This window comes from Schistocerca gregaria, chromosome 3, assembly GCF_023897955.1.
Source record: "Schistocerca gregaria isolate iqSchGreg1 chromosome 3, iqSchGreg1.2, whole genome shotgun sequence".
NCBI lineage: Eukaryota > Metazoa > Arthropoda > Insecta > Orthoptera > Acrididae > Schistocerca > Schistocerca gregaria.
The window spans coordinates 275,783,761-275,801,972 of record NC_064922.1 but is presented as its reverse complement, the minus strand read 5'-3'; the positions used below and the strand labels follow the sequence as shown (position 1 = coordinate 275,801,972).

The 18,212-nt window shown below is 44.2% G+C and overlaps 1 protein-coding gene across 2 annotated transcripts in view; it reads left to right on the top strand.

Moving 5' to 3' along the window:
- Positions 1 to 18,212, top strand: part of LOC126355827 (proton channel OtopLc-like) — a 254,516-nt gene that overhangs the window by 217,063 nt on the left and 19,241 nt on the right. For both annotated transcript variants that reach the window (XM_050006273.1, XM_050006274.1), the window contains one exon: positions 2,892 to 3,296. In XM_050006273.1, coding sequence (XP_049862230.1) covers positions 2,892 to 3,296 — 405 coding nt within the window. The remainder of the gene's footprint in view (positions 1 to 2,891; positions 3,297 to 18,212) is intronic.

Below are 18,212 nucleotides of genomic sequence, written 5' to 3'. Positions count from 1 at the left end.
CCACCCTCGCGCTTCCTCTGATTCTCGGCTGGCCATCTTAACATGGGAGGTAACGCACTGGGTAGCTTGCAAGCACTTGTGCAAAGCCGTGATGTCTACGTGTAAGTGTCTTCTTCACTTAAAGAAAGTGGCTGTTGGAAGTTTTCCATGGTAATCGTGAGACACATAGGCTCAACGGGTGCTTTGGAACTTGGCTAGGAAGACGGTTAGGTTTTGCCCGTGCTCCAGCTCATAAAGTAAACAAAATGTCTCTCTCTTGTTGGCGCTCTGTCGAAATCTTCACATATCATTGAGGCAGTGGTAGAAATCTCAGCAAAACTCGGCTAGAGATTGGACGGTGCTCGGAATTATTATCGCCATTGGTGGAGCACTTGGAGCTTTTCCGAACGTCATATAGACTTTCGAATCTCTGTAGTGACACTCTGCCTCCTGCCTCCACGAGTGACGGACCTGATGGCATGCTCACGGGTCGCACACGCGAAGATGGAGTCAGTCCGCTGTTAACTGTCACTCATAGCCGGAGATTCGACCAGCAATGCTTTTTTGTGCAATAGTTCAGGGGGTGCGGCATTAGTTAACCTTGCAGAGTTAATCGTTTCGGTAACTGATGAACGCACTTAGTTGTTTGTTTTCAGGATGCACTTTGAATCTGTGAAGAGTATTTGCTCTTCTGAGTTCACTTTTCGTTAGCATTTCCTGATATGCTCTTGGCTAGCCCATGTCCAATATTCGTTACGCGATCCTAAAAGTAGTACCAACATCGGAATTAGACATAATTGTCTGTTTAAATTTGAATTCATTGTTATAGTGTTTAAGATTTTTCCCGATTGAATGCACGTTAAGGCAAAAAAAAAAAAATGCATCTTTTCTATGTGTGCTTCCTGTAGCTAAAATGCGTGGTGGTTGAGCTGTGTATTTCATGCATGACAGTTAACTTTTAAAAATTCGAACTTAATAATAAGTTATCCGTTGCGCGACTTGTTTCATTCCTTTTAAAAGCAAATTTGCATGATTGCATGTGGAGCTTCACACCGTTTTCGGATCACAGGGACTTCAATTTTGGATGTCAGTGGTATGCACTGCCAGAGTGACAACCACCCCACCTCACACTATCTCCACCAGAAAAATTTAGCTAGCGTTAGTCGCATTCAGTAGCCATTATGCAGTTATCATTCTTCATCAACAGGAACAGCTTTCTTTCTTACTGAAAATACTTAAGTCAGCTCGCATAATGATGAAATATTCAACATCCATTATCTAGCCGGACGTAATAAAAATAAGAACTACAGTTAGCCTGCTCAAGCAAGCTGTAAGTCAGTCGCCGACTCACAACAAAAGAAAATTCGTAGTCATCATTTCAGGTCAGAGGAGAAACCGCGCCATCGAGTGGTGCAATTGCCGCGTTTATCAGTGAAGAAGCAAGAGCAGCTTACACGTTCTGACGCGCTACTCTATCGAAATATTGGCACGAAAGACGATATCTGAAATATGACCAAACCACGCGAGGAGTTTGTGTTTTTCTACTAGTTACAGGGTGGCGATGTCGTGAGTGACGGACGCCGTTTCACGTCATACCGACTGGGACAACCATCACTGCCGAGTCGTGTCAACTAAGGAGATGCAGACGCCACACTGGCTGCGGAAAATTAATCTAATGGCGTACAATTGCTATTCGGAAAGTAAGTTCCGATTAGCTACCAAATGGAAACCGTAGTGAAAAGGCGATGAAGCTTTGTACAGATGTGTCGGGCAGTGTGTCTAATATGCTCGTCGATCACGACACTTTGTTCTGAGCGCACAGTGAGCACGTAAAGATGCATAGAAAATAGTGTTTCCCACCAAGTATGGGGGGGGGGGGGGGGGGGCTTGTGATAGATTTTGCCTGATGACACGCAGCCCGCATAACGTAACTGTTACGCATTTCTTTCTTCATGACAATTCTCGGCCGCACTTTGCAGGGGCAATGAAGATGCTCCTGCAGCGTTTTCGATAGGAAGAGGCGGCTGCCTTCTATGGTGAGGGTACTGGCAAACTGGTCCAGTGCCATGACAATGTCTACGTCTGAGCGCCGTCTATGTACAATAGTATCTGGAAGGTTTAGGTAACTGTTGAAAACAAAATACTTTTGATTTTCACAGTAGTTTTCATTTCGTGACGGATCGGACCTTTCTTTCCGAATAGGTCCCATAATAACCGATCACAGATTATTAGCAATGAGATCCGACCTTTGTAGGCAGTTCGAATCTGTGGTTGGAATTATCAAATTAATTTTATTTCGACATCTTTCTTTATCATGTGAACTGGCTGATACAGACGTTTTCGCCGCGCCATGCCCGTTGACGTCCAAATCAGTTTCTGTGTTACACGTATACTTAAGACAGAACACACAACAGACGTTTGATTACTGGTGGAGTTAAAGTTTGCCAGAGCTCGGTCAAGGCGTGCAGGTTGTAACACATTCCATTTCCATGATTGTACTTTCCTCGTCCCCGTCTAATAAATCACTGATAACTCTTATTGCGCTGACAACTATCGAAACCGAGCGAGGTGGCGCAGTGGTTAGACACTGGACTCGCACTCGGGAGGACGACGGTTCAATCCCGAGTCCGGGCATCCTGATTTAGGTTTTCTGTGATTTCCCTAAATCGCTCCAGGCAAATGCCGGGATGGTTCCTTTCAAAGAGCACGGCCGACTTCCTTCCCCGTCCTTCCCTAATCCGATGAGACCGATGACCTCGCTGTCTGGTCTCCTTCCCAAAAACAACCAACCAACTATCGGATTCTAGAGACATTTGTCTCTCACCTAATATTTTGAGCAACAGTAATTCTCGGATTCTGAAATTTTCTGAGGACAACGGCAACTTGGGTGATGCTCTTTTCCGTGTGTGCAGGTGAAGCACTGAGCCTGAGCGACCACCACGTGTACGACTACCCCACCAGCGTCACCCCGAAGCTGCCGTTAGTGGGGGAAGCGGTTCGCAACCTCACTGCTGTACATAACGTGTCACGACGGTCAGCCGAGCACGACATCTTCGAGTGCCGTCGCTCCAACATCATGGGCTCGCTGGTGCAGAACGCGGCGCCCTTCCTGTTCCCCTGCACCATCGAGTACTCGCTCATCTGCGCCGTCGTCATGTACGAGATGTGGAAGCACATCCAGCCGGCGGGCGGCCGCTCCGCCAAAGACGCCTACCGCAAGACCAGCCGCCAGGTCAGCACCACGAGCGCACCCTCCATCGCCGACGAAGACGAGTCCGACTCTCGCGGGGAGGGCAAGTCGCCGCTCCCCCACCCAGGTAAGACCCCCTGCAATCCGAGAATCGAGAGGTTCTCAGTTCTAACACGTTCTCATCTACATCTACATGACTACTCTGCAATTCACATTTAAGTGCTTGGCAGAGGGTTCATCGAACCACAATCATACTGTCTCTCTACTATTCCACTCCCGAACAGCGAGCGGGAAAAACGAACACCTAAACCTTTCTGTTCGAGCTCTGATTTCTCTTATTTTATTTTGATGATCATTCCTACCTATGTAGGTTGGTCTCAACAAAATATTTTCGCATTCGGAAGAGAAAGTTGGTGACTGAAATTTGGTAAAAAGGTCTCGCCGCGACGAAAAACGTCTATGCTGTAATGACTTCCATCCCAACTCGTGTATCATATCTGCCACACTCTCTCCCCTATAACGCGATAATACAAAACGAGCTGCCCTTCTTTGCACCCTCTCGATGTCCTCCGTCAATCCCACCTGGTAAGGATCCCACACCGCGCAGCAATATTCTAACAGAGGACGAACGAGTGTAGTGTAAGCTGTCTCTTTAGTGGACTTGTTGCATCTTCTAAGTGTCCTGCCAATGAAACGCAACCTTTGGCTCGCCTTCCCGACAATATTATCTATGTGGTCCTTCCAACTGAAGTTGTTCGTAATTTTAACACCCAGGTACTTAGTTGAATTGACAGCCTTGAGAATTGTACTATTTATCGAGTAATCGAATTCCAACGGATTTCTTTTGGAACTCATGTGGATCATCTCACACTTTTCGTTATTTAGCGTCAACTGCCACCCGACACACCATACAGCAATCTTTTCTAAATCGCTTTGCAGCTGATACTGGTCTTCGGATGACCTTACTAGACGGTAAATTACAGCATCATCTGCGAACAGTCTAAGAGAACTGCTCAGATTGTCACCCAGGTCATTTATACAGATCAGGAACAGTAGTGGTCCCAGGACGCTTCCCTGGGGAACACCTGATATCACTTCAGTTTTACTTGATGATTTGCCGTCTATTACTACGAACTGCGACCTTCTTGACAGGAAATCACGAATCCAGTCGCACAACTGAGACGATACCCCATAGCTCCGCAGCTTGATTAGAAGTCGCTTGTGAGGAACGGTGTCAAAAGCTTTCCGGAAATCTAGAAATACGGAATCAACTTGAGATCCCCTGTCGATAGCGGCCATTACTTCGTGCGAATAAAGAGCTAGCTGCGTTGCACAAGAGCGATGTTTTCTGAAGCCATGCTGATTACGTGTCAATAGATCGTTCCCTTCGAGGTGATTCATAATGTTTGAATACAGTATATGCTCCAAAACCCTACTGCAAACCGACGTCAATGATATAGGTCTGTAGTTAAATGGATTACTCCTACTACCCTTTTTGAACACTGGTGCGACCTGCGCAATTTTCCAATCTGTAGGTACAGATCTATCGGTGAGCGAGCGGTTGTATATGAGTGCTAAGTAGGGAGCTACAGTATCAGCGTAATCTGAAAGGAGCCTAATCGGTATACAATCTGGACCTGAAGACTTGCCCGTATCAAGCGATTTGAGTTGCTTTGCAACCCCTAAGGTATCTACTTCTAAGAAACTCATGCTAGCAGATGTTCGTGTTTCAAATTCTGGAATATTCCATTCGTCTTCTCTGGTGAAGGAATTTCGGAAAACTGCGTTCAATAACCCCGCTTTAGCGGCACAGTCGTCGATAACAGTACCATCGGCACTGCGCAGCGAAGGTATTGACTGCGTCTTGCCGCTTGTGTACTTTACATACGACCAGAATTTCGACATCTGACGTCGAGGTTTCCAACACCAATTCCGATAACGAGATGTCAGGTTTCACTTTACTGGTCGACTCTTATCAGCAACACTATAGACCATACTGAGAACATTTGCTTGAATATCGGGATGAGCGGACACAGTTGACGAAAACCAGCCGTTAGAAATCACTTCGAAATAGATTCGCTGAATGCGAATAACTTCGATTTAGCTGTGTGAGGTATAGATGTACTACCTTTTGGTGAGGAGTTCACGGAAAGCCTGAAAGTTCAGGCGACAGCTCGTGATAACCGAGAAATCCGGGTTCGAGTCTCGGTCCAGCACAAATTTTCGTATGCCATCAGTAGGTAGTACAACCATAACTAATGCGGCTGAAACCAAGTTATTCGCATTCAGAGCATTTATTTCGAAATAATTTCGCACGGTGTCTTTTGTCAAAAATGTCCGATCATCCAGACATGTAAGAAATTATTTCGTGCCGAGGCCTGCAACAGACAATAACATGGTATGTTTCGTTTCATAATGGTATCATTCTCACTGGCGCGGAAGGTAGCTGCAAGTATTTCGTGATGAATATAGGCGACTATGATATACGGATGTAGACAGCGTGGCATTTGAAAGTTTGGGTCAGTCCGGAAGGCTTGCACGCGAAGCCTAATGGTTAAAGCGACGCTGGCGATAAGCGGGAAATCCGGCTTCGAATCCCGGTCCGACCAAATTTTCATGTCAGCAATAGGTAGGACATTCATTTGTAATATAGCCGAAGCCAAGTTGTTCGCATTCGGCGAATTTATCTCGAAGAATACTGAGCACAGTTGTGTGTTTCGTAATGTCGGGGCATCATAATAACTAGGACCAATAACGGGATGGAAAACTGGAAATGCCGTGTGGCTAGGGCCTCCCGTCTGGTAGACCGCTCGCCTGGTGCAAGGCGCCACTCCGGTGACGCGCGTGTCGATGGGGATGAAATGATGGTGATAGGGACAACATGAAAGCCAGTACCTGAGCGGAGAAAATCTCCGAACCAGCCGGGAATCGAACCCGACATTCCGTCGCGCTGACCACTCAGCTACCAGGGGCGGAATAACGGGATGATAGCCAGCGAAGGGACACAAAATAAGTAAAAAGCAAAGTCATATTGCGTCGTTCTTTGAGAAACACATAAGGAGAAATTCAAACACCTAATTTTTCTGCTCTTCACCCTCAATGGCAACTTTCTTTCACAGAGTGTAAAATTATGTGTGAAGTGAATCCGTCAACTGCAGGTGACTGCAGTAGCTGCGTATAGTGTGCCGTCATGTTTGTGTTGGATGATAATGATGATGATGATGATGATGGTAAAGGAGAGGGTGAAACCCGGTGCCAGCGGTAAGGAAACTTCAGAGCCATTTGACGGACAGATCACCATCAGTAGTGTCGATTGCCCTCACTTCATCAGACAATGTCGGAAGGCTTGGACTTTCATCCAGGACATTGGCGCTAAGCTGGCGATCGACAGCTTTAGCCACCAGCCATCATATGCATTAAAGGCAAAGGGGACAGGCCTAACAGTGCGTAACTTCGGTGATCTGATGAAAAACGGTGTACACAACGAATCATTGATGATGTAACAAAATAAGTGAAAAAACGCTTGGTTTTAACAAATAATTGTGGCAAACTTCCGTAATAGAGGCAGCTTACGAACCAAAAGGAAAAAAAACATGGTTTTTGTGGATAATATTTTACTTGCGATTTTGGAAAAACGTGGTTTCTGCCGGATGTTTCGCGTCGTTATCGCACGATATTTCGACGGCGTAACTCGCGTTCTTCTTCAGGTGCTATACGGGAATTGTCCTTGAGCGGATCGAGTCCAGTATTTATGCGTGTAGGGTGCTGGGCGCTCCCCAGTCGGTCCGCGCCGTATCTGGTGTTCCCAGTGCCGTCAGCGCCCGGCTCGCCCGCTCTCTAGGATCGTGGTCACCATCTGCAGTGTCTGCTGCACCAGCTACTACAGACGATGACCGTGACAATATAGTATGAAGAATACATGATCATATTTGTAAATTATCTGGGTATATACAGGGTGCGAAATATAGTATACCGCCGCCTTTGGCAGCAGCAGTGTCTCCATCCTCACTCGATATCGAGAGAAAGATATGGGTACATTCTTACATGCAGTATTCACTCTACACCTTTCATCAAGTATACTTCCTGCCTAGTGGTGGCACGACAGTCACTCAGAAGTCCATGACAACTTCTTGAATAATTGGCAGACCTGGAGACTCTGATGGTCAGGTCAACTGCCGAATACCCTCTGAATCAATATTAGTCAAGACAACAAGAACAAAATGTGGTCCAGCGTTATCTTGTTGAAAGATAACATTAAAATATGGGGAAGATATAAGACATCCACGGAGTTTAACACGTCAGAAATGAAACAGGTGCTGTCAAATTACCTGTGGTGATGATGGTGGGGGTGATGGTGTTCAGGACACAGTGGCATCATACAACATTGGTGATCGCGCTGGCCACGGGACGGGGCCTCCCCTTCCAATCCAGCTACGAGGTTACGTGTTGTTCAGGTGTTCGTGGAAGTTAACATGGAAGTCAGATAGTGCACCGTCGTGTTTAAACGATGTCCTCTCTCGTACAAAAAAGGAAATAGTCTCCAAGAACTGTGGATGCACATATCGTAGGAACACCAGGTAATGTGGACCAGTCAAACGGGGAGGCAAGTAGGAAGGTCTTATTAGGTTGTTTTGGATAATTCCCGCCCATATGTTGATAGAAAATCATCGCTGGTGGCCAACGATGTGAGTGGCACAGTGATCCTCCTCACTCCAGACATGGCTGTTGCTCTAGTTGGAAACATCATCACGGATGAATGAGGGCCGGCCGGAGTGGCCGTGCTGTTCTAAGCGCTACAGTCTGGAGCCGAGCGACCGCTACGGTCGCAGGTTCGAATCCTGCCTCGGGCATAGATGTGTGTGATGTCCTTGGGTTGGTTAGGTTTAAGTAGTTCTAAGTTCTAGGCGACTGGTGACCTCAGAAGTTGTCGCATAGTGCTTAGAGCCATTTGAACCATTTTTGATGAATGAAGCCTCATCCGTGAACAGCACAGTCTGTACGAAGCTCTGTTGACGGATGTGAATGTCGGGCTCAAAATGCGTTGATCCCAGTGCTTGCACACGTTCTTTATGATACGGGCGTAACACCTGGTTCAGCAGTATTCTCCGCACCGTGTCCTTCGATGTATGCGTTTTACGGGCAAGTTGATGGGTGGTCGGCTACAGGATCCAACACCGTCTTCTCAAAGTCTGGTGTTCGGACATGTCTTTGGCGGAAACCTTTGCCTGCTCTCTGTGATGTCCCATTTGGGATGACGCATCTACATCTGTCGAGAAGGCTATGTTTGTATACTCGTGCTACTTTATAGGCACTATATGCTACCGCACCGTGTATTAAACGCGTGTCTGCCACCTCGTAAAGTTCCATCTTTGACTACGCGTCATGCACTGTACACACTAACACACCTCACCACGGATACATCACAAGCTGTCTAATGCAACGTGCGTGCGGCTTAGGTTAATGGGCAGGTGCGACGCATGCTGCCGTTGCTTGGCGCACATGCTATGGACTGTGTACAAAAAAAAATTGGCTCTGAGCACTATGGGACTCAACTGCTGTGATCATTAGTCCCCTAGAACTTAGAACTACTTAAATCTAACTAACCTAAGGACATCACACACATCCATGCCCGAGGCAAGATTCGAACCTGCGACCATAGCAGTCGCACGGTTCCGGACTGCGCGCCTAGAACCGCGAGACCACCACGGCCGGCGGACTGTGTACAGTATAGCTGTTTGTTGTCATGGGCTGTTTATCATCCGGTGCCTGTTGCAGCCTACAACAGACACGCGGGATCTTTGCGACAGTGCCTCAAAACTGTATGCGCCGTTGCAATACGTGCATTGAGATTGGCGATCATCGCTTTGAAAAATTACTATGGGAAATGTTCGAATGTGTTTCAGTGCTTAAGGGACTGACTGTAGTCGTCATCGGTCTCTAGACTTACACACTACTTAACCTAACCTATGTTAAGGACAACACACACACCCATGCCCGAGGGAGGACTCGAACCTCCGGTGGCAGCGGCCGCGCTATTGCTATGGGTTACGTTATTCTTATGCGGTGTACGCTGTGTATGTCTTTATCTCAGTAAATATGCATTTCTATGCACTGGTTCACTGTCTAAATACTATCAGTTGTAGACTCATCACCTGTTTCAATTTGACTGTTTCGTAAATCAGTTTACTGTAAAGATGTGGTTTCAGTGTTTAACGGAGATGAAATGCTGCAATTTCGATGTTTGGTAAAGTATAATGTAATTCGACAAGTTAAATTTTATAGTCCACTGCATAGCGGGACCAAACGAACGGAGAACGGCAAGAAGGGTAATATGGGTCTTATTCTAATGGATTTTAGTGGACTGTCAGTAGTTTGTCCATGCGTGTTGTCGTTTCCAGTGAATTTTGTGGTCAAATCTTAACTTGGAGGTCTGTGAAACAATTCTTCCTAACAATGTTCATTAAATGAATAATAATCTCTTAGTTACAAGGCTCGATATAGCCAAGACCGTTCAGTCGACATTGATTACACATTGCTTGGCCTTCATAACCATCCATTTCGGATGAACAGTTCAGCATATTATATTCTCTTTCAGCATTTCGCAAGGGTATATATGAGTTTAATTGCAAAAATTGTGCAAAATCTTCTTGATAATCATTTAAAACTTTTCGCTGCTTATCCATAGAGAGTTATAGCGTGCCTTGGACTGCAAGGTTGTGGTACTAACCAGACGCTGATATTGTTTATCGAGAGCTCTAAGGTTCGTTCGAGCGGCACTTTGGAGTAGCACAGGGATGGGAGAAAGGCGGGGGTAGGGGATTCGATCAGGTTGGCTGGAAGTAACTGATGGAGATGTTGTAGAAGTGAAAGTAACATCTACCAACACCTACTTTGATTAAATAGTGTATTCCCTGCAAATGCAATGCTGATTACACACACACACTCACACACACACACACACACACACACACACACACCCTGCTGTTAATAGTCACCCTGGGAATTACTTTTAAAAAGTCCTAACCCGAGTAGAAATGATGTAGTATGCGGAAAGAGCGACTGAAGACGGGACAGTTTACTTACGTATACACCCACATAGACACATCGCAGGCCACCATACGGTGCGTGGCGGAGGGATCCCTGTACCACTGCTTGTCATTCCCCCTCCTGTTCCACTCGCAAACAGAGCGAGGGAAAAACGACTGACTGTATAGCTCCGTATGAGCCCTAATTTGGTGTTTCTTATCTTTGTGGTCTTTACGCTCAAAGTATGTTGGCGACAGTAGAATCGTTCGTTCGGCAATAAGCTTCAAATACCGCTTCTCTAAATTTTCTCGAGAGTGCTTCTCAAAAAGAACGTCGCCTTCCCCCCAGGGGTTCCCATTTGAATTCCCGAAGCATTTCCATAACTATTACGTGCTGTTCAACCGTACCAGTAACAAATCTCGCATCCCGTCTCTAAATTGATCTATTCCTTCAATCCAACCTGGTACGGATCCTAACTGCTGGAAACTACTCTTAGGTAGACGCACTGGCGGTGGCTGAGACGGACCGCTGTCGCCCAAGTAAATCCACTAGCATAGCGAATAACTAAGACAAAAATAAGACAGAACAAGGGGATGACGGTGATATTGTAGACTCTACATTCGCATCTTTCGTTGATTCTGGTTCCATCACCTTGCCGCAGTACCAACACAAGCGGAGGTGGCCTTAAACACCGCCCCTGACGCTTCCCTTGCGTAAGCTAACGGCGGTCATTCTTTATAGTTGGCAAAACGTGGCCTAATTGTTTCGAGGATTGCGGAAGGATGTACAGGCTGAGGCAAATATAAGTGGCTCGGAGAAAAGACTTACAGGGTACAAAGAAACACAGTAGAGTGAAGGAAATACAATAATAATCTGACTATAGCAGATGTTGAAAGTGACTACCAATCATCTCTTGCGGTTTTTGGGCCCTGGTCAGCAAGTTGCTGAAGGCGGATCGAACCTGGACTGCTGAACTGCTGCAGTCTCATCTGAAATTTTCTACTGCCTTTCTTAGAGACCATGACGATTGTTGCGATAAACCTCAGACTGCAGTGCTCCCACACAAAATCATCGCACACTTTCGGATTAGTTGACCTGGGTGGCCAGGTAGGGCTAAGACCAGACTGACCTCTTCTGACAATTCTGTTAAGCGTAAAGATTGTGTAAATGTGCTCCAAGGTTCGGTTGGCTGTATGGGTAGTTGCTCCATCCTGTTCGAAGTAACCCCTTTTTCTCCTCCGTTAATCTTGTCACAAATGACTTCATAATGTTAGAAATCTAATGCTCCTCAGTCAGGTCCTGATGATCGAAGATGACACCAATAATGCGGCGTGCCGACGCTGCATGCCAAAGCCCATCCTTCAGATTATACAATGGTGCTTTGTGGAAGTTATGCGAATTCTTACCTTCCCGGAACCTTTGATTCTGTTAGTTGACATAACCACTCAGGTGAAACCAGTCTTCATCAGACACAAAGAACGGTTACATAAGTCGTTAATTCTTATCTCAGTGAAAAGCAACTCACAAAACTCAAGGCTCTGAGGAGCATCTGCTGGTTTTAATGCATGAACAACAGACACTCGGTAGGGATGCATATGCAGGTCCAGATGGAGTATGATCGACGTGGTACGCCGGTCTCTTGCGACAGGCGTCGGTTTGATCTATTAGGATTCTGAAACATTTTCTGGTGAACTGCAGCCACATTTTATGATGTGCGGGCTCGTTTCGCATTGTTTTATGACTTGTTCAAAATAAATCCTTTCTGAGGCCATTTTCAATTATGCATTGCATCCCACTACTTTCTGGCACTTTGACATCCTCAAGCTTCTCAGGTATTCTTTAGGGCTCTCGGCACCAGGTTGACGGGACTGTTACCTATCCTTCTGTCTAATGGCCAAAATAGGCGCTCTTTGCACCGGCCTGAAGATACCAAGGCAGCCGTCCGGCCCATATTCGCAACATTATTCAAATAAATGAGCCATCGATGTTGCACGTTTTGCGACGAAGGTAGAGATTGGTTAGAGTTAATTGGGACGACTAGCTACTCTGTCAGTTTACAACTGACATCGTTAATAGGCCATCATTTAGATATTTAAGCACTAACATTTCGAGGAGAAGACGTCATTTTCTCTTTCGCACCAGTTTTCGAAACAAAATGCTACACACTATGTAGTAATTTTCATGTCAGCGAATTTTATACTTTTCCCTGACTCACTCCGTGGTACGTTAAATTACAGTGTCTTGGTGAAGCTATATTCGGAAGATAACGCCTAGAGCCACACCATATTCTATTTTGCTTTATTAACCTCCTTCCAATACGTTATCCATCACTGCTGTCGAAAACAAAGCAACTAGTTGTAATTGAGGCATTCGTTTAATGAAATCTCCTTCTAGATTCTTTTAATTAGTGTCATCTGTTCTCAATCCAAATTCATCAAAAATTCTTCCTCTAAATAAAAGAATTCAAATTTAAATTTTTATTAAATCACTCCTGTTGGTAATATGTACACCGCGCACAACAGCGAGGACATCAGCGCCCGTACTCATCTAACTGGATACGAATGTGGTTTCGTTTCGTGAAAAGCATGCAACAGACGACAAAATTTTAAATGTAATCCTCAGGAAATCACTGGTAATACTCTCCTAATAACGTTCTTATTCTAAAGTGATAACGAAAAGAATAAGAATGAAGTTAATTGTTTCAAAAATTTAACGTACAAATTTAAATTTTTATTAAATCACTCCTGTTGGTAATATGTACACCGCGCACAACAGCGAGGACATCAGCGCCCGTACTCATCTAACTGGATACGAATGTGGTTTCGTTTCGTGAAAAGCATGCAACAGACGACAAAATTTTAAATGTAGTCCTCAGGAAATCACTGGTAACACTCTCCTAATAACGTTCTTATTATAAAGTGATAACGAAAAGAATAAAAGAATAAGAATGAAGTTAATTGTTTCAAAAATTTAACGTATTTATTTAAGATTTTAGGGCCACATTCTTCGTAGAAAGTGAATCGTTACTATTTTACACTACAGTTCCACGTCCTGACCGAGGACTATTGCGAAGAAGTCTGCCCCTGGTAGCTGAGTGGTCAGCACGACTGAATGTCATATCTAACGGTCCGGGTTCGATTTCCGGCTGGGTCTGGGATTTCCTCTGCTCAAGGACTGGGCGTTGTGTTGCCTTTATCACCATCATTTCGTCCCCACCGACACGCAAGTCGTCGAAGTGGCTTCAGCTCGAAAGACTTGCAGCACGTGCACGGAAAACCAGATGAGAGCCCTAGCCACGCGGCGTTCCCATTTTTCAATGCGAAGAATAAAAGAATAAAAGAGATAAACGATATTTTTCAAAGGAAATTACTTCTATAATTATAAGACCGTGAAGTCATGAAACTTGCTGACATTGTAACTAATTGATAGTAATTCATTTTAAAAGTTTTGGCGTCTGCTCTCACACCTGAGAGGAGCAGGATTAAAATTTCCAGCCTGTCACCGTGATCTAAGACCTGACAACATGTAACAGATTTTTGTGTTATGTGTATGACACAAGTTCGCAGTAGTAAGCTGCATACCATAAATACTGTGTTCCTACACCCATCCGCATTGACTTCCACGCATATCCACATTTAAAGCAATCTGCCATTCATTGCACCACACTGAAAGCGCAGCATGTTTCGAGGGTTGTGCTTTCATCGTTAGAAGGGTACAAGGCTTCTAAACGTCACGTAGATGTTTATCCTCAGCAAGAGACCCTCTATTATTTCTGGTTCTGCACTGTTTGTATATTTATCACTCACAATTTAAAGAAAAAGATAAACAGTGTTCGAATTTTTTCCACCAGTTGCTACCTGTTGGTTATTTCTAGGTCTCATCGAAAAAATTATCTACCTTTACTTTTCATTCGGGTAAACAAGAGAAATTTTGAGATCCGATGTACACAATTATTTGTGATCATAAAGTCAATTTATTGAAGAAACTGAAAATGATATTAGCCACTTAAACATGAATTAAACATAGAAGATATAGGACAAGGTTGACAGTGGATTCTTACGTATATTTTTCCCATTACTCTAAGTAAGATGAAAATGTGTCTCAGCAAAACCCGTGGTCTCTTTACGTTGTTGTTAGGTCATGTGGATCTGTAACAGATATAATGCATTAACAAAATATGCACTCTTTACACTTCCTCTAAATATGTTTACCTGTGAACAGACATGAATATTTTGATACTTACATGGTAAATGTATAGACATCATTTAGATAAGCGCTATATTTATTGGTTTGTATAAGTAAACTTCAGTAGAGGCAATCAAGACGTCATTTGTTTACTTTCGTCGTAAGTATGATTTTACCACATTTCAGTGTCAATGGTGGTGAAATATAGAGAAGTTTTTCATTCAGTAGGAGATGAGGCACCTAATAACAACGGTATCAAACCAATGCACATCGTACTTCCTCACTTAGTAAAGCAATGCCATGTAAATAGCAGACCAAAGTTAGTTCTTGGCAACTCATTTCACTAGTTTCGTGGATGTGTATGCACAATAATCAAAGGGTTTGCAGAGTTCCAGGGAATGGTGGGACGATAGAACTGGTTCACCTTTGCAGTGTGGAAGCCTTAGGCTAATGAGGATCGCAGCAGTGCCCATTGCTTTGCTGCGGTACGCACTCATTAACGACAATTGACCATTACTGACACAGCTGGGAACGGGACCACGCGTCCTGTGCCTTGCGATTAGATCATGCACCGAGCTCACAAAGTTATCCCTACACCAAGCGTCAAAGCTTGTCTGCTCTGAATTCCGTGTTAATCTGAGCTGCTGTAAAGCCTCATCATTTTTTAAACTGATGACTTGTCAATAGTCGGAAATGAAAGTAATAGCGCATGTTAATTTAGATAGCATAACATATCTTTAGGGTAATATTTTGGTTGCAGTTTGCATTCCCTTTCATTTCGAACCGTTACTGAAATTGGTTTCCTTTAACTATAGCATTGACGAAACACACCCCTTCTGTTTCATCTGAAAATATACGCTCTCGACTGGTTTGGTGCGAATAGCCACGCAACCTACATCCTTCTGATCTGCTTAATATATTTCACTCTTGTTCTCCTCCTATGATTTTTGCCCCCCCCCCCTCTCCCTCCCCACTCCCCCCTCCCCCTCCCCACACCACCCTCCCCCTCCCCCCCCCCCCCACTTCCATCAAATCCTAAATTAGTTATCTCTTAACGTCTCGTAACATGTCCTACCAACCGATTCCTTCTTTTACTCAAGTTGCAGCACAAATTTGTTGTCTCTCCAGTTGTATTTAGTACTTCCTCATTAGCAATGTGATTTATCCATCAATTCGCAAGTGTTCTTCTATAGCATCACAATTCAAAAGTCTCTATTCTCTTTTTGTCTAGGCTGTATCACTTCCAAACATGCCTACATTCCAGATAAGTACCTTCAGAAAAGACTTCCTTACATCTGAATGTATGTGAATCTAAACATACAAATTCTGAGTAACTAAGTGTACGACAACTACAGAATTTTGTGTTACCGCACTTCTCGCTAAGTAGCCTCCTTACGTACCTATATCGTCAAGAATTATACAACGCAAATTACTACCGTCTCTCATGGAATTCTCAACGAAAGAGAGGCGCAAACGCATTACGAGGTAAATGCGGAAAGGTCAAAGTCCAGGAATTAAGAGCACTCAGCTGCTTAAAAATAGAAAAGGCAATATGTTTGTGACAAAATTTACAAATTCACACACATACATCAAACTCATTTTGCGACGTAATCCCCTTCGATCTCAATGCACTTTATGTGCAGACAGATGACCTTTCTTCCTTTCTTTAACACTTTCGTCAAAAAAATCTCCCACCACTTCTTTAGCTCATTCTTTGGCGACACTCTCTCGGCCTCATGGCCGGTTGTAGAAAACATTTCCCACCTATGAACAACTTCAGAGAGATGAAAAGATCAAAATCATGGGTGCACTGTGTGCACCACAACTGAGCCAAGGAAATGTGCACCTTCCATTTTAAAGTGTTCGAGAAATTCCCTTTTTGGAGTGGTTTCTTGTTGAAATTGTACTGATATGAGAGTCGTTTTGTACCCATCTTGCACATAGTTTTTGAAAATCAAGTGTTTCACTAATGATTCATGATGAAAAGATATGGTGATTCGTGGGAACACTGCAGTTACGGCTGTTGACAAAAATATGAAAACACAGCGAGAAACGCATGCCTGAACATAAATACAGTTGCTAGTCTACCCTGCAGATAGCACTGTTGTGTTTGACCACCAACGGCAACTGTGGAATGTAGCAAGCGTCAGTCGTAGACAGAACTATGTTCTGTGTGGTTCTGAGTGTGTTACGTCGGAGCTACGTGAATTCGAACGTGGGCAAGTAGTTGGTGTTCGTATGATGGGTGCTAGCGTAATCTAGGTAGCCATAGGGTCTGGCGTTGCAAAAGCCACCGTATCAAATATTTATACCGTATACAGGGATGAAAATGTGTTATGAGTGATCGTGACAGACGGTCATTGAAGAGTTTTGTGTGAAAAAAATAAGAGGACCGCAGCTGCAAATTTCACTGGAGAAGTGAATCTCGCGCCCACGAACCCTGTCAACTACAAACATAACACGAAGGGAGCCCTGTAAGTAGATAATCGCAGGACGAGCTGGAAACCACCGATCAGTGATGCAAATACCCATGGCAAAAAATTGTGGTGCCGTTGCCATAATTTTTGGACTAAGGAAGCAATGGAAGAAAGTCGTTTGCTCGGATGAGTCTTGTTTCACGCTTTTTCCAACCTCTGAAACTTACGTCCCAAGAGGTTCTTCGATGCTTTGGGCACCTGCATCGTGATATCGTTTGGACTCTATGGTTACTCTGCAAGGTGGCGTTACTGCCAAAAGATATGTCACCACTCTGGCAGGTCAGGCCTTTCCCATATTGCAATGTTTGTTTCCCAGTTTTGATGCTGTATTCCAAGACGACAACTCGCGTCGTCTAGGACTGGGTTTGTGAGCACACGGATTATATGTTGCATCTCCGCTGGTCAACATAGCAGCCAGTTCTCAATGAGTATTTTGGTCTACTTGAGAGAGATGGTTTAGTGGCCGCTATCCACCTCCATCACCTTCACTTGAACGTTCCATCGTTACTTGAACTTATCTAGCCGTAACTTTGCATCCACTGTTCACTCATCTGTTTCACCGCTGCCTACTTGTAATGTTATGTGAGCCTCACTGCCCTTTTTTGAACTTATTTGCGCCTTTTTTATTCTGGGAAGCTCATTAATGTACGTAAATACAGTAAATATTAATTTCATTCGAAAAGTACTTGAAGTGAAGTGAAGCGTAGCTGGACAGTAACAAACTCTTTAGCACACAATCCCCGCAACGATAGTAGTTGTGAATCTTTGAGTATGAACTCTAAAAAAAAGACAATTGATTTAAAAAAAATGGTTCAAATAGCTCTGAGCACTATGGGATTTAACATCTGTGGTCATCAGTCCCCTAGAACTTAGAACTACTTAAACCTAACTAACCTAAGGACATCACACACATCCATGCCAGAGGCAGGATTCGAACCTGCGACCGTAGCAGTCGCGCGGTTCCTGACAGAGCGCCTAGAACCGCTAGACCACCGCTGCCGGCCGACAATTGATTTAGAAAAAAAAAAAAAAAAAAAAAAAAAAAAAAAAAAAAAAAAAAGGTCTGTTAATCTGTATCTTGTGGAAAGAGGACGTGTTGCTAGGGCGTCGCTCGGAACATATTGTTACATTTAATGAAAATTGCTGTTTCAGTGATAAAACCGAGTAAAGTATGTGTAGTAGTTGCCTAACACTTATGTATGGAATTTTCTGGAAGTAAAGAATAGAAATACCTTTTTCTTTGTTTTCTTTTGTTTTTTTGGAAAAAGAGGTGAATGAACTTCATTGTCATCGCCTGCTATCAATCAACAGAACTGTAAGTGTACTAAGTTCACTAAAATACAGGAAAGGAAATG